Below are 16,464 nucleotides of genomic sequence, written 5' to 3'. Positions count from 1 at the left end.
CAAGCATCTTCAGTGGGAGCTGGGGATGTGCTATATGTCCTAGAGCTAAACTCAATGTGACACTAATGAGATGCTGTCATTTAATAATTGTGCTTTGTTTTCATTGCTTGTTAATTGCTGCCTTTGTGGGACAATGTCATATTTTTTTTATTCCTAGGTTTTAGGTTCTGAAATATTTCTCCTCGTTCATTTCACCAGGCTTAGGCTGTGGCACTTGAGAAAATACCATGGCCACGAGTTGTTCTTCCCTGGATGTAATAAAAGTGAAGAAGCTCCTGTATATTTAAAACTACTTAAAATGGAGACCAAAGTTGATGTTGCACTGTAAGTGCAAAACCAAAGTTAACCATATTAATTTAGTGTGATATCTGGATGGCAGTACCATAAGACTTTATAGTTTTTGTTGACCTTAGGGTATAAAAGTGACATAGAGATGAAAGCCTTAATTCTTTGTCCCAGTTAATGCCTGGATTCTGAAAACCACTACCGGTGCTAATGAGCACATTTCCAGTTTCATACTACTACTAAAATCCATTCATGTCTGTGAGCTAAGAGGAACACCTAAGGGGGAAACTTTGCTGTTATCATTGACAAGTGCTTTTGTCTAGAAACAAATTGATGAGATCTGAGAAACAGCCTGTACCTAGAGCTGTCAAACAGGGAAAGCCCATCTTAGCTGAACCATGTGTATGAATAGTGACATGAATAACAATCATTAACTTGAGTCTGTTCCTAAACTACAGAAATGTAAATGTATAGTCCTGAAGGTCTCAGGCAAGGTTCATGCACCAGAACATGACTTTCACTGGGACATTGAGGGAATCAGATAATTTGGAAAGTGACTGAGTTTGCTCTGGTAGCTTAGCACAGCACCAGCTGACAAAGCACCCAGAGAATAAACAGCAAAACTGTGAATCATTCATTTTGGGGGAGGAGGAAAGAGCCAATGGCATGGCACAGAGCTGGGAGGTGTGTCACCTCTGCCACCTGCCCTCTCTGCTTTACCAGCCTGTCTGCAAAAGCCAGAGCACAGGCTGCCTCCTTTGACATCACCTCAGGGTGGTGGGACATCTCAATCCCTTAGCATCTCATTTGTCTGCAACCTTTCCCCATTCCTTATACTTCTCCAGTTTGTCTTGCCTTTCCTCCTTGTATTACCTCAGCAGCTATGACCAGCCTGAAGGAAATCTGTTGTGGCCTTCCTCTATCCCCCTTGCCTGAAAACAGAGGTCAGAGGAAAGGAATACCCCATGCACCTGTGAGAACCCCTAATCTCACTGCTCAGGAGAAAAAGGTAACATGGGGGTTCACAGGGCCTCACTGTTCCTCTTCCTTTCAGATAAATTCAGCTGGGGGCAGTGGGCCTGATTGCCTCAAATGTTTTTCTGAGTGTGCACCTGACTTTGGGGCAAATGTATTTCCTTGATATTATAATTTCAGCGGGTAATGGTGCAAAGTACTGGAAACTCTTCTGCTTGCTTTCTTTCCTCCTTCCTCTGCCAGAGGTAAGCAGCTTGGTACGAGGGAGATTTGCCACACAAGAGCTTCCGTGACTGTAACTGACTGAACAAGAGAGATGAGACTTCAGTGCTGTCAGTCCAGCACTGACCCTCAAGGATGAAATTATGAATGCTGCTGCAAAAACTTTGCACATGCGTGGAAGTGAAAGCCAACCTCTGAAATACAATGAATGACTAATGGGAGTAATCAACACTGTGGTACAAGCTACACATCTTTATATTTGCATAAGAAATCCAAGGATAATTTATTTTAATCAGTAGTCTGAGCATCCTGGAATTTAGACCATTTTGTAGGGAGTAGAGTTAATTATTTGTCTTTAATTGTGTAATTCTTTTCCTGTCTCTTTTTGTTTGAATAGTCTGTGTACACACTGAAGTAATCGTTGCATTATTTCATGTTAGAAATGGTCAATCCTTAGGAATTGAAGTGGGAGAGGATAAGGTGAGTTCCTTAGTTTTACAGTCTGTGCTTCTTCACATAAAACAGAACTAAAAAACGTGGTATTCTGGCCAGAACACAATAGTTCCTTCCCCACTAAAAAGTTGCACACAAATTCTTTGCTTTCATGGGAGTTCCCCACTCAAACTGGCAACCAGATTCTTTTGAAGTCCACTTCCACAAGTGGACAAGAGTCCAGTCTAAGGGTAGAAAGTGAAAGAGCAGTGGGCTATCCAAGTAAGATGTACTTCCATGTAAAGAATATTCATGGTGCTGCCTGGGACAGCTCAGCCACATGAAATGTGGCTTGTAAGTGTGCAGAAGAGGCTGTGGTGATGGCTATGAAGATAAAGAAGCAAGAGAGAGCTGAACATTGCAGAACATTGCTGATCATCCCCATTTTATTCCTTGCCTTTGCTAAATCACTTTTCTTCAGCAGAAGTCTGCTATATCATGAAAGAATCTATGTTGCAGGAGGGGAGATGGTATCTCTGTAAAGAATGCCAAACCTTACTCTCTAGCTGGGGCAGAATGGTAATGACAAAGTCCTCATTCCCTATATAGAATCTGGGATCATTTCTGGGTCCTTTAAGTGTTGCAGGAAGACAGCTACCCTCATCTCTCCTTACCCTTCACATGTGATAAGAGGTCATGCAAGTTGGTTTTTTTATTAGACTGTTTTAAAGGTTTTAAAAGCTCCCTTTCTGATTTATTTTATTCTTAATCTCCACCTTAAACTCTTAACAGGGCTATAGGCTCAGCTAGTACTTATTTTATATCTGAAAGGTCAAATCTCTCTTTTTTTGAAGAGGTGTTGATGCTTGTAAAAACACATAGGCAGACAACTATGTAAAATTTTTGTCTGTCTGCAAGGTGGTTTTTAAGCCTGAGACAAGTGCCCAGATTTTGTTGGCAGTATGCAATGCTGAGCATATTGTGAGGCTTGTTTTTATGTATGATGCTGAGCTCACTTTCTAACTCATGGGAAACTTTGGCAGAAGTGAAGTTAATAATGCTGTGCTAATTTCCTCAGGATTTGTCCCCCTCTTCATATGCCTTCATTCCAGTTTTAGCCCTTTCTGCAATACTAAACCTTAGCACTGGCAATGTTTTATTTTCTTGAGCCCCTTTTTGTGGTTATAATAGAAATCTTGTGAGATTTATAAAATTTCTGTGAGTTTTAGGGCTTGCTGACTCACAGAATGGTTCGGGTTGGAAGGGACCTTAAAGATCCTCTAATTCCAATCCCTCTGCTGTGGGCAGGGACATGAGGTACATACTTTCTCCTCTCATGCAAACTTTAATCTTCTTGGATAAATCAAGCCATTTCTCAGAACTGATTCTGTTTGTATGTTTTCTGAATTCTCTTCCTTCAGCATTCTTTGCCTGAGGCCTGAAAGACCCACATCCTCTCTCTTTTCCTCCAAAGATGAGGAAACTCTAGCTTTCTGTTTCCCAGCATCTGTATCTTAGTGTAAATATGCTACAAAGAATTTACCCCTAAAATCTTCTGCATGGTGTGTCCTTTGCAGAACAAGAATGTTGCATGCTCAATGCTCATTAACACTGGGGTAAAGCTGGTGCAGTTGGGAAGAATGTGCACTTCTCAGTGTTGATAAGAACAGGAAAAAAGAAAGTACAAAAAAAAAAAATTTTCTTTATCCATGCGTCTGTTCCCTTATCTTACAGCCAAGTCATGTTGGGGTCTTACTGCTACCCCAGAACCATCATCTGTTACCTGATTGCAGTTATCATTTGTGTTTCAGTGCTCTGAGGGCACTGATGGGCCATGATGAACCACACCTGAGATATCCACCCACACCCTCTGCCCACAGCCTTATGGGCTCCATTTAAGCTCAGGGCTGGGTGTTCAGTCTCAGTTATTCGGGATTTGTGTCTGTCTCTGGTCATGTCACAGTATGTTCCCTCATTGCCATCTAAGGACCTCATTGATCTGGTCTCCAGCCTGAGGGCCATGCTGGAAACCCACTATGAACATTCCTGATGGCTTCTGGGCTGTTTCTCTGTAGTAGCCATCACCAGACTTGATCCTGACTTCCACTCCTGGTTTGGCTGAAGACCTGCATTTTGCCAGGATCTGGACTCATGGTGGAACCAGGCTGCCGTCCCTGGGCTGCCTTGGTCAGCTCCATCAGGTACCATGAGGCTGGACCTAGGCTGGTGAAGTGCCTTTCCTGTTGGCTGTATTGCTCTGCTTGACTCCCCATCCCTTAGGTATTATCTGGGCTTGCTGCTTCATTCTAGCACAAAGAGCTGAAAACCAGAGCCTGTGAAGTTGCACCTGAAGTCCTTGCAGAGCTTTCTGGAGAAGAAGCAGAACATTTGATCTTAATGCTTGTTTTGCACATCCATAAAAAAAGGCTGCTTTTAAAAATGTATATATGGATTGAGAAGGCCAATCTGTTGGCTCCTGCTTTGGACAACCTAGATGATAAAGAACTTGGTTAAACTTTCACAGCCCATGAGCCTTATCAGCAATGGGCAGGCAGAAATTGCTCTGTTTACTTACCAGGTGAGCTGACCTAAACTGACACCTATCAGGAAGAAAGATAGAAGAAGCAACACTATATGAAACAACAATCTTGCTTTTCCAGTAGCTGTTTAGAGAAGAGTTCTACCAAAGATTCTGGGCCCAGGTATCATTAGGCAGAGGATGGCAGGTGGAAAAGGGCAAAGCTAAGAATTAAACTGTTGGAGAGTTCAGCCCAGGGAGACTGCAAATTTTAGTCTGAGCATCCCAAAATCCATAAATTGGAAGTCCTGATGATCTAGCTAGAAAAGGGAGATGAATGCTTTTCTTTCTAGAGAGACACTCTCTTCAACAAACACTAATTAACAAAGAGGCTGGTATGCTTGATTTTTCAAGAGAATCCTACAACAAAGATATTTAAATCAGAGTAGGATTTCATGAGTTCTTTTTACTACCTTTCCTTGACATTGAAAAGTCTGAAATTGAGATTTTGATTAAATGCCATCAGCATTATGTTTTGCTGTATAAATGCCAGTGAATACAAAGACACCCTGCTAGTGAGTAGGGCTTGAGCAAGAGAATCAAATGTTGGATCCACCTGGCAGGTCTAATAGGAAGACTTTGCATCTGATGCTTGCATTGCACTGAGCTGAACTGAATCAATAACTTGGCAAATTCACAGAGGGTTTTTCAAAATTTAGCAGACTCAGGAGTGTAAGTGGAATTGATTTTGTTATTTTAAGACATCAGTGAACTCTACCTTTTTTTTCAGAGGTGCTGAGTGTGTGCAGCTTCAGATTCTGTCAGTGGGAGTTAAAGAGAGAACTTAAATATCAAATGCTCAGTGTCTAATATGCAAAATACAGTATGTCAATTATAAGTAAAATCAACTATACTTATAGGTCAGAGTAATGTTTTATATGGTGCCTTTATGAAATGCAAGGAATAATGTCCTTGTATTGCCTTTCCACAACAGCATCATGATCAACCTATCTGAGTTTGCTGTTTGGGTGCCTTTCTTGGGTTATTCAGTTTATGGCTCAATAAGGAATATTCAAAATTCTGTCCCATGCACATGGCAATTACCCATTCATAAAGCAGTCAAGCTCCATCAAAGTAATTTTGAAAGTTCCAGCCCTCCTATTGAGAGACTCTTTCAGAATCTTGTATATTTAAATTCTTTTAACTTAAAGACTATGGTTGTTTCCTGGCTAATTCACAGTGATTTACTCCTCTTCTACAATTTCCCTGGAGCTCCTGTTTTGACTTCTTTTCTGCAGTGACAGAAATCAAATGTCATCTTTGTTCAGTTAAGCTAAACAAGCCACAGTCTAGCCCTTTTTTATAAGAGCAGTTCTCTATTGTCTATACAACAAAGGCATCATTACCTTCATGTAACATCCAAGTTCATGTTTCATTAATATCTGCATCATCAAAATTCAGGCTTCTACTAGTGTGTAACATTAATATGATAGAGGCTTAGTCTAAGTCAATTTATTTGAAAATCCAAACAGATTCTGCTTGCTTGTATTTTTAGGATGAAGGAAAATATTTGCCCATCAGGTTAATAACAACACTAATATAGGAATAAAAGACTGAGTGGTCCTTGCCAGACTGGAAGCAAAATGCTCATCCTGCTAATTCTCTGTAGTTCTCACAGGCAGCCAAAATGCCAAATGTGGCAATATTTTCCTCTTTGTTTTGTTGTTGAAAGGGGTGGGAGTGATTTTATTTTTACTTTAGAAACTTTTTAGATTTAGAACACAGAGTGATGGCTGTTTGCCTCAGAGATTGACTTGGAAAATCCCTGCATATTTTTTCTTCATGTGGATATTGCTGGGGCTTTTTGTTTTTATTAATAACACGTCCTTGAAAAATGACTGCTTATGTAACTGGAGTAGAATAAGGTGGTATTTGAAGATGAATTTGCATTTGTTCATCTGGTAAATTAATTTTGCTCTTTGTGATTCTCTGTGTGAAGTGGCAAATCTGACTTGCTGAGTTTTCCTGGTATGACCCTCAGCTGATGTAAATCAGCATAGCTCTACTGATCTGAAAGGGCCTGACCCAAATGGTCTTAAATTGCACCAGGGGAGGTTTAGGTTAGGTATCAGAAGAAACTTGTTCACTGAAAGGCTAATGAAGCATTGGGATAGGCTGCCCAGGGAGGTGGTTGAGTCACCATCACTGAAGGTGTTTGAAACACGTAGACATGGGGCTTAGGAACTTGATTTAAGCACTGGGCTTGGTATAGTTAGGCTATGGTTTGAATCAATTATCTTAAAGGTCTTTTCCAACCAGAATGATTCAGTGACTGTATACCTGTCCAGCAGCAATTATGCCAACAAAAAACTATTCTTAGTATGTGGCATTTCTAGATTTAGAGATACTGTTCTTTCAGTCTGCTCTAAGGTTTGCAAGAACAACATGCTCAGGTGAAAGGGCTGAAGAACTCTAGCCAGAAGAGATAAACCATAGTCATGATAAATGAGGAGGTTTATTACTGACCTAAGGGCTTTATAGAGCTTTTCAAGACTTCTTACCAGGATGGATGGTAATGATACTTAGACTGAATGGTTCTAGCTGCCTTTGTTCTTGATACCTATTTCCTGTACTACAACATATTCTTTCAGTTCCTTTAGAAAATACTTGATACTCTTTGAATTGCCAGTGGCAGGTGTCACAAACATGGAATATCCTTGCTATGCTCAGCCAGCTCTCTCTGAAACTGGAGACCAACCAGAGAGACCACCTGGTTGTTTTGTAGGCTTTATTCTTTTCACAGCCACTAAAAATTGTCCTAAATATGTGAAATTCCGTATGATTTGTGAACCTCTTCAGCTAAAAGTAATTTGTATAGTGTCACTATTTGTCAGGAAACTTATAAGATCTTTTAACAATTTGCATGAAATTGACTTTATAAAGATGGCAAAATCTTTATTCTCATTATGGTTTTAATAAAATGGAGCATGGAACACAGAGACATGGCTTAACAGACTGTTACTAAAGATAGTGATTTATTTATGGTTTCTTTCATCAAAAGTTTGTACTTTGCAAACTATGGGTAATGTCTTTGTAGGCAATAAGGAGTATAAGCCACGTAGTATCATCTGCAGAATTTAATTCAGTGCCTAGTAATCACTGTATCTCATTTGGAAGTGATACATGTAGCATCAATAAAAGAATGTAAACCACCACCCTCTGCAATACATTAGGATGCTAAATGTAGTGAATCTTTAATAAAACTTAGCTCAAGAACATCTTCATCTGGAAGTATGTCACGTAACTCAGGGCTAGGATTGCTTTTTTTGAATGGAAAGTACAGTAAAGTCTTCAATGTCTTTAAGAGTTCAGGGGCTCAACCTAAGGGTTTCTGAACATTTTCTTTGGTAGCTCAGTGCCCCCTAGCACTGTGAGAGGGAATTTGTCCATATCTGGTGTTGATAGGATGCAGCACAAATTAACTCTCCAAGAAATCTCCATGCAGATCTAATGTGTGAGTGTGTGTGGAAAGGGAGGGTTACATGTGTACAGCCACTGAATCTACAAGAAAAGGTGCAGGTAAAAACACTTAACAGGAAAGCAGGAGCTCCCCTGGTGTCAGCTTGGCCTTTCAAAGTACATCATCCTTGTGAGAGCTTAGGCAGGCTTCCAGCTGTGTCTCATTAATGTCCAGGGCCACACTTTTACTTCCATTTCTCTTTTACCTCGATTTTTATCTCTTTTTGTGGTTTTGGTTTTGTTTTGTTTTGCAGCTGGCTTTGCGCAATGCCTTGCGTTATTTCCCGCCTGAAGTACAGAAGCAGCTGGCGCTGGAATTCGCTGAAGAGCTCAGGCTGTATGGCCATATCTACATGTACAGGTTCTTTCCAGATATTGAGATGAGGTAAGGATTGAACTTACCTCAGCGAACTGCTGTTCGCTTACCAGCTTTTACCTGTGAAATGGACCTTTAGATAGTGGCATTACGGGGTCCTAATTTACCTCTTTTAGGTCACGTCATAACATTAACAAAGTGCATCAGGTAAATAAATTGGATGTTCTTTGTGTCATTAGATAGCAGTGGTTTCATTTCCAGTGAGGGATACTGCACATTTTGGATAGCTCTTCTCTAAAGGTGCAGTGATTGTTCATTCTCCAGCTTTTATCCTGTTCTCTGTACCCATGAAACTCCCATGGAACAAGTACAGAGACAGTGTGCACCCTTCTGGATGGGCTGTGCTTCTTGTCTTGCTTCTGGAAAATTTACCACCACTCAACTGAGGGAAAGTGCAAGCTTTTGTGCAGGGTAATGCCAGCTTTACTATACACATGGATCTCAAATGCTCTGCCCCATGGCAAGTCTTAGTTTCTAGGGGCCAGTCATTACTCACAGACCTCTGATTGCAGCCTGGACAGAACACATGTAATAGTCCTGAGCTGCTGCAAGTCAAGTCTCACCTGAACCTAGAGGTAAGGTCAGATGAGTGGATGGCTTGAGACCCACTGTGAATGGCTGATTGTTTCCCAGAGGGAAGGCTTTCCACCCTGAAAAGAAGACCATACTTTTCTCTGTCATTGGAACCTGTATCTGACCCTGGTTTGTAATGTGCTGTGCCTGTTGATCTTGGAGCATTGTTTCATTCTAGGGCTGTGTGTGAAGCAGAACAGTTTTAGAGAGGGCTGCCAGGGGCTAGCTGCTTTTTATTTAGACTGATTGATTCATTTTGCATCCAGCAGGGGCCTGGTGAATGTCTATACAAAATCTGAATAAAGCAAGCAACAAGAAAGCACTTTGATTTTTCCAGACATCCATGTTTCTGTACTGTCAATAGTAGTCTGGGATCAGCTCTTGCAGAATTCAGCAAAGGGAGGACAACAGGAAGATTGTCTGCAGAGGACCCTAGTCCTGAAGTAAATATGAGGGCACCTTCCAAATAGGCTTGTATGAGAGAGTTCACCAGCTTGTTTCCATCACTGGCATTAGTGATTCTTTGATAGCTTCAAATACTTTCTGTGACCATTTCACTGATCACCATTTCTAAAAGACTCTTGCAGCCACAGATCAAGAAAATGCCTTTTGTTCTCTGTGTCTGGTAGTAGTTGATGTTTATTCTCTAAGTCCCAGGGATCACAGTCCAGCTTGGTTCTGTTCCATTTAACAACCATGCCAGCCCACTCAGATGGTATCTGATCATTTGGTTTCTTACATTCTAAGCAATATTATGTGGAATTATCTTCTCTTGATGAACTGGTATCATGCCACAGAAATCCTATTACTTTATCACATCAAGCTTAGAAAAGAAAAAAACATTAATAAAAAGTATTGTGGAAAAATTCAAATGATTTTCCCCCTGATTTGGCAATGACTAAAAGGCATTTGTTATAATATCCTGATATAAAAATCTAGGACAAAGTGCATATGATCAGAGGAGGAACCCATCTGCTAAATCTGCAGAATATGCATTCCAGATATTGGCTTATGAGCTGGCCAGCAATGTTCAATTTTTTTGCTTTTAGTTGGCACTCCTTTTGCCTCTCATTTTCAGCATAACTGTCTGCCCTGCAGAAAGCAAGTGTCCAGCCACTGAAGATCTATGGTCCAATAAGAGGAAGATCATTTAGAAACCACGTCAAATGATTCTATCTACTTTTAGGAATTTCCAGCACCTGTAATGATTTTGTTGCTTACAGAAATGGAAAAAGCAAAATGCTCAATATTCCTTTTGGTATCACACCTTAGAGGGCTCAGCACCGTTGTACTAAGACCTGGGCAAACACAGCAAAGGAACTCTCCCTTGCCTGAAGAGAGGACTGGAGGTTTCAGAGTATTTTGGAGTAACAAACAAATAGCAGAGGGGGAGATAAGAGTGAGATGATCACAGCAGCTGCCATTGGAGCACATTAGTGCTAGGAAACCTAACTCACAATACCTTTGGGAGGGCTTCCCATAACCACATCTGTCAACTTGCTGGATGAAATGCACCCTGTTCAGTAAAAAGGCCCATTTTTCTCCTAACTAGTTCAGTTTTTGAGAGCTTCTTTGGGAGTAAAATTCAAGCTGGCTGTTTATTCTTTGGTGGGATCTTAAATAACAAGGGCTGATAAGCCTGAAGGCAACTTCCACTGATATGTCCCTTGGCATTGCAGGATTTAGTTGCTTTGCCAGTTCCATCATCCCCAAAATAATCCAGTTAAAATGCAATGAGAGCTCCTGGTCACCATATTTATAACCAGTTGTGATTAACATAATCAGCAAATGATAAGCTGAATCCAGTTTGTTTCTTTCCTTAGTTCTCATAACAGTTAGAGCCTGATTTGCCTGTTAAGGTATGCATGTCATTTCAGAGTTCCACTTTCTCCCTTCTTTTTTTCTTGTTTCCCTCTTGAATGAAAGCCTACAACTCAGATCAGTATGTCTGCATGCAGGGATATTTCCGTGGAGTATCTTTTAATGGTTGCTCTTGTGAGTTGGAGCATCACTCCTAAATCTCTTACTCCTGTTTCAGGGCATACCCCATAGGAGATTACCCTTGCAAAACAAAATCAGCTGCTGCCATTATGTTGATGATCATGAATAATCTGGATCCCTCAGTGGCTCAGGTAACATAGGACACTGGGTTCATGGGCCAACAACAGATCTACAGGTTACTTCATATGTGTGCTATCATGTAAAAACTGAAGAAATTAGTAACGTAGGTGGAATTAATCCTTGTGTATATGATCACTCTACCATGGAACGAATATGATTTTAGTTGTTCGTCAGCTTTGGGCTGGTTCTGTGCTCCAAGGCACATGCCAGCCCTGCATGTGTAGAGGCTGCTCTGTGTTAGCTAATCAGGCCAATTCCAGTAGTTCCAAGGCAGCCTCTTTATGGAGTGATGTGCTATAGTGTCCATTCCTCTGAAGCTAAGCCTGCTAAACATTGGAGGTGATTCCATAAATTTCTTGTGTTTATATTTTGATTCCCAGGCCTTGGGGTCCTTTGTATCATGTTCTTTGGTTTCCTGTCGTATGCAGTTATCCTGCACAGTAGGTCCTGGTCCTAACAGAGCTCTGAGGTTTCCTACAGGACCAACAAGGCTCCCTCCAGCTCCCACTGTATCCAGGAGCGAGGTCACTGCCTGTGGGATTGGTCGCTCGGCTCTTAGTACATTACTTCTCCAGCATTTTTGGAAAAATCAGCCTTGATGCTTCCTGTATCTTTGAAAGCTTTTCCCTCAAGGACAGATTTACTAGATGGTTACAGGACCAAAGGCCATCTCTGCAAACCCTGCCCAGTGTAATGCATCTCCTTGCAAATTCTGGTCATAGAATCCTCCAGCTGCAAGCTCACCCAGTCTGGGTCTTGGGGAGTTCCCTGGGATGTTTGTCTCTCTGTTACAGAAACTCCAACCCAGCAGTAGCTTTGTGGCATTCTGAATTCAAAATACCATTGTAAAAATAACAAACATCTGAAACAAAACATTTGAAAAATATTTTTGATCTATTTTTTTCTTCAATTATCACTTTTATGATGGTATTTTCTGTTTTCAAGAAACTTCAAAGGAGTGTTGATGCAATAAGCTATAAAATGTTTATTACTGAGATTAAAAAAAAAACAGCTTGTAGATACAGTGAAATATTTCAGAAAAGTGCCTGTCTTATTATTGATAAATTGTCTTTTTCAGTTTCCTCAGGAGCTTGTCACTTATGGAGGAAATGGGCAAGTCTTCAGCAACTGGGCACAGGTAGGACAGTGCTGCTTTTGCAGCTTGTTTCACAAAGTCTGTTTCACCCTCGCCCACACACATTCTGCTTAGGCAGCTTGTGATGCTTCTTGGCAGTCTTGAAATAAGCCAAAACATCCTGTTTGGCTAGAGGAATTCTCAGTTATGAGCTACATAGATGGGGAGAGCTTTATTTAGTAAGGAGAGCACAGCCCAACAGAAACAATAAACATAATACCAGAAACACACTAAGCTCTGTATGATGATGTGAAGACCAGTTCTTTTTATTTTTCTGATGCATTTGTATGTGCTTATGTATTTTGTACATATAATTTTAATAAAAAATTAATTGTAGGAAACAAAAAGTGCACCTTTTCCTTGCTTGTTTCTGGTACTTTTGTAGCATTTTTTACAAGTAGTGGGGGGAAAAAAAAAGCGGGGGAGGGGGGGGCTATGATTAGAGAAAGTGCAGTCCTGAGCGTTTTTCCAAGCAAACCAGATTTGTTGTAAATATTTACATGCTATCTGGCCACATCATAGTGCACTTTACTATCTTTCCTAGCAACATTATTCCTTATCTTATAAGAATAATGGCAGGTGGGTAAAAGCCTGTCTAAAGTTAGAGCTTGGATGTTTCATGTGTGGTTGTATAACCTCTGTTCTTCCCTATCAAAAATGGTAATAAATACACTTGCTAGAATCCAAATACTGCAACATGCAACTGCAATGTAGGTCTATGGCGTCAGCAACAGGCTTAGGCTTATGTTTTATATGATGAACTCAGTTTATTCTCTCAAGAAATAAACCAAAAGTGCTCTGTGTCTGAATGCTCCACAGATGTGTGGTGGCAGGAGGAACATGTAAGGAACCACAGATGTGTGGTGGCAGGTGGAACATGTAAGGAACCACTGTCCTGAGGGTCTGTGCACAGGTGCATATGTGGTTATTGCACATCATCCCTGCAGATTTTGGTCTGCCCCAAGGCCACTGAGTGGGGATGGCTGGGGATGTGGCATTGAGTTTTGCAGTGCAGAACAGAAACAGCACAGGTACAAAGCTACATCACTCTGAAAGGCAGCATCACTCCCAATGCCTGGGAAGGTTTTGATTTTTTAATTTTGTAGCTTACTTAAGCAAAAGCTGATTTAAGGAGTCAGCTTCTGCCTTGAAATATAATGTGTGCATCTTGTTATGTTTTTATCTGAATCTGGCCTCCTGTTTTTTAAAAGATCCAAGCAAAATTAAGTTGTAAATAAAATTACTGGGGGACAGGAATGGATTCCTCATTGTGGCATGAGACTGAGTGGCCTGGGTTTGCTTCCCAGTTTAACTGTGTTTTTTTTCATTTGTGGCTGAAAGAAATCTCGTGCTTCAGTTACCTAAGCTGATAAAGGCATTCCCTCTTAGGAAGCTTTTGAGGCAAAACTGTTCTGACCTTTTAAAATAAAGGCAAGGCATACCATTTCTTTATTCTGTGTATTAATTAGTAAATGCCAGATAACTAAAGCCTGTTAATTACATGAGTTTTACAGCATTTCTGATGTGAGCAGTGCCAGGAGTTTGTGTAGCAGCTTTTACTGGACTGACATCCCTTAGGTGGATGCTGGGCTGCAAGGTGAAGTCGATGCACTGCCAAAGTAAAAAATACTCTGTTTTCTCTTGTTCTCATCCAAGTCAGAGCTTGATGAGACTGCTTGACCTGCAGTTGTTTCACAGCAGGATAAACAAAACCTCTTTGGTTTTGCTTACTTAGAGTAGCAATCACATGAATGATTCAGTTATGACAGAACATTTTGTTCTGTTTGTGGCTTGAAAACAAGAGGCTTTTTTTTAAATCAGTCATTGCAAAATTTCTAGTGAAAGCTTCAGTTTGGTTTATATCATCCATGCAGATCTTTGCTTTCTTCTGAATAATTTTCAAAGAAAGAACCACGTCCAGAACTAACTTAACAATTTTGTTGTCTGCAGGCTTGTAATTTTAGCTAGAGTTTTGCTTTTCCCTTATTAGTTGTACCTTTCAGTGCAAAAAGATGAAATTATGTCTCTATACTCACAGTTTAGCAGCTTCACAAAGAAATGTAAATGTAAATGTAAGATGCAAACAGATTCCCTCACTTTCCTTGCTTTTCCTTCTAGTTCTGGTTGGTAATGCACTATTTGTCAGAGATGACTGAAGAGCAAACACTGGTACTGTACAGTGGACATCCTCTGGGACTCTTTCCCAGCCACAAGCAAGCTCCTCGATTAATCATTACTAATGGCATGGTAGGTATTAGCATCTTCTTTTCTCTTCTTCTCCTCTTCAATTTAAAGTGTTCTCTAAATTAAAATATTAATTGTACCACCTGAACCTACAACAACACACAGGAGAATCTGGGGTCCAAATTCTGCAGCATTTATTGCAGTGCAGCTGCTCTGGATTCGAGTGTTCAGATCTGCAGTGATGGAAGGAACAATTCCTGTCCTATTAGACAGATTCTGTTCTGACTGAGCCCAAGATGTCCATGTTCTTGACCAAAACAGTTTGGAAGATTTAAAAGCACTCAGTAGACAAAAAGATGATTATTAATCAGCTGCTCAGATATCTGGACTGCTTTTCTTGGAAGGAAAGCTGCACAAGTGAACAGAGTGGTTCACTGCTGGTCTTTTGAGCCAGGCAATATCTATCTCCCTGCAGGCTATTTTGTGGCTGGAGAGCTGCTTTCCTGTGGGTGACAGTCACAGTGGCAGAAAAATCAGACATATTTGTTTCCTAAAAGGAGAATACATGAAATAAAACACCTGAAATACTCCTTCTATTTTTCCACTTTTTTTCTAGATGTGTGATCATAGTTAGAGAAATGTAAGTTGATAAAAAGATCTGCTTAAATCTCTAATTTACTAATGTGGATTTTCTTTTGATTGTCTTCCTAGGTAATTCCCAACTATTCCACCAGAGATGAATATGAAAAGATGTTTGCTTTGGGAGTAACAATGTAAGAAGATATCTCGCCATTATAATATACCAAATATGTAACTAAAATGCAATTTAGACTTTAAACAGTTGATAGTTAAAATTTTTCAATCAGATAGATTTTACCTGTGCTGCATTAAGTTCTGATGCCACAAAGCATTAATGAACACTGAAGTGAAATTACTTAGGAAGCTGAGTTATGTTCAGCCACGTATATAAGGATGCAATTGAGGTCTGCTAGGATTAGTATTTGGTTTATGTGTGAGACTTGGATGAATTATAGCCTGATGCCTTAATCATAACCTACTTATAGCACTGGCTAGTTCCACTTGGCTGTACTTGTTTTGCAACCTACAGAAAACACAACTATGAAACATTCCTTTACACTGAGAAGGCTTTGAAGTAGCAAAGTAATAAGTTAACTTTTTTGTGTGTGTTTTTTTCTTTTGTTTTGTTTTTGTTTCTCAATTATCATTTATATGCTTGTTTCTGATGAACTTCTTGATGAGCTGAGGATCATTATTTTATTGTGTACCATGGAGAGAATAAAACCATTGAAGAGCTGGGTGTGTAAAGACAAGGAAGCCGGAATAAGTAAATAATAAATAAATAAGTAAATAATAAATAAAGAGCATGAATAGATAATATCTATTGCCACATTCCTGGGTATTTCATAGGAATGTGGACAACCATTTTGGGCTGATAACTTCAAAAGTGACTGTGGGATTTAAAAGCATGAATGAGTGAAAGCATGATGGCCTAAAGATGCAAACAAGATGAAAAGGAGTGTCCTTATGTCCTAATCACTGTGCTAAATGCCAAGACAAATTTACAGTCAGTTTTGTGATCCATGCATTTTTAAACTCAATTTAATGATATAAATGCTCCTCTGAAAACATGTTGGTGCATTGCTAATGAAGACACTCAACTAAATTTTGTTTCTGATAATAGCAGATCCTTAATAAAAAAATTGAGGTTCAGAGATTATAATTTTTTTTATTATTATTTTTTTTTTTTAATACTGTAAAAATATGTAGACATTCAAAATTCATTTCAGGCTGGTGTCATTTCATTTGGTGTCACTGTTTGTTGCTATTGCTAGGTATGGCCAGATGACTGCAGGGAGCTACTGCTACATTGGGCCTCAGGGAATAGTCCATGGGACTGTGGTAAGAAACTGTTGATACCTTTTGTGGACAGGTCTCTGTCAATACCTTTTGGAGGGAGGGTATCTCCTGCAGTGGCTGGGGACTGGAGTGCATTGGATTGCTGTGAGAGGGTGTTCTTCTTACTGAAGAAATTCTCATTGCCCACACCTTAAAAATTTGTCTTTCCACTCAGATAGTCCATGGCATCTCATGTGAAACACAGAC

General features: G+C 40.1%; 1 protein-coding gene across 1 annotated transcript in view; it reads left to right on the top strand.

Annotated features, from left to right (window-relative positions):
* The first annotated feature begins 993 nt into the window (after nt 1-993).
* Nucleotides 994-16,464, top strand: part of UROC1 (urocanate hydratase 1) — a 41,580-nt gene continuing 26,109 nt past the window's right edge. Inside the window, exons 1-7 of the mRNA XM_008504573.2 lie at nt 994-1,294; nt 8,206-8,336; nt 10,939-11,032; nt 12,100-12,159; nt 14,275-14,403; nt 15,052-15,113; nt 16,194-16,260. Of these exons, the coding sequence (XP_008502795.2) occupies nt 1,169-1,294; nt 8,206-8,336; nt 10,939-11,032; nt 12,100-12,159; nt 14,275-14,403; nt 15,052-15,113; nt 16,194-16,260 (669 nt within the window). The 5' untranslated portion in view covers nt 994-1,168. The remainder of the gene's footprint in view (nt 1,295-8,205; nt 8,337-10,938; nt 11,033-12,099; nt 12,160-14,274; nt 14,404-15,051; nt 15,114-16,193; nt 16,261-16,464) is intronic.

Source organism: Calypte anna, chromosome 12 (assembly GCF_003957555.1).
Source record: "Calypte anna isolate BGI_N300 chromosome 12, bCalAnn1_v1.p, whole genome shotgun sequence".
In the NCBI taxonomy this organism is placed as follows: domain Eukaryota; kingdom Metazoa; phylum Chordata; class Aves; order Apodiformes; family Trochilidae; genus Calypte; species Calypte anna.
The sequence above is the reverse complement of the archived record's forward strand: the minus strand, read 5'-3'. Positions and strand labels throughout refer to the sequence as shown.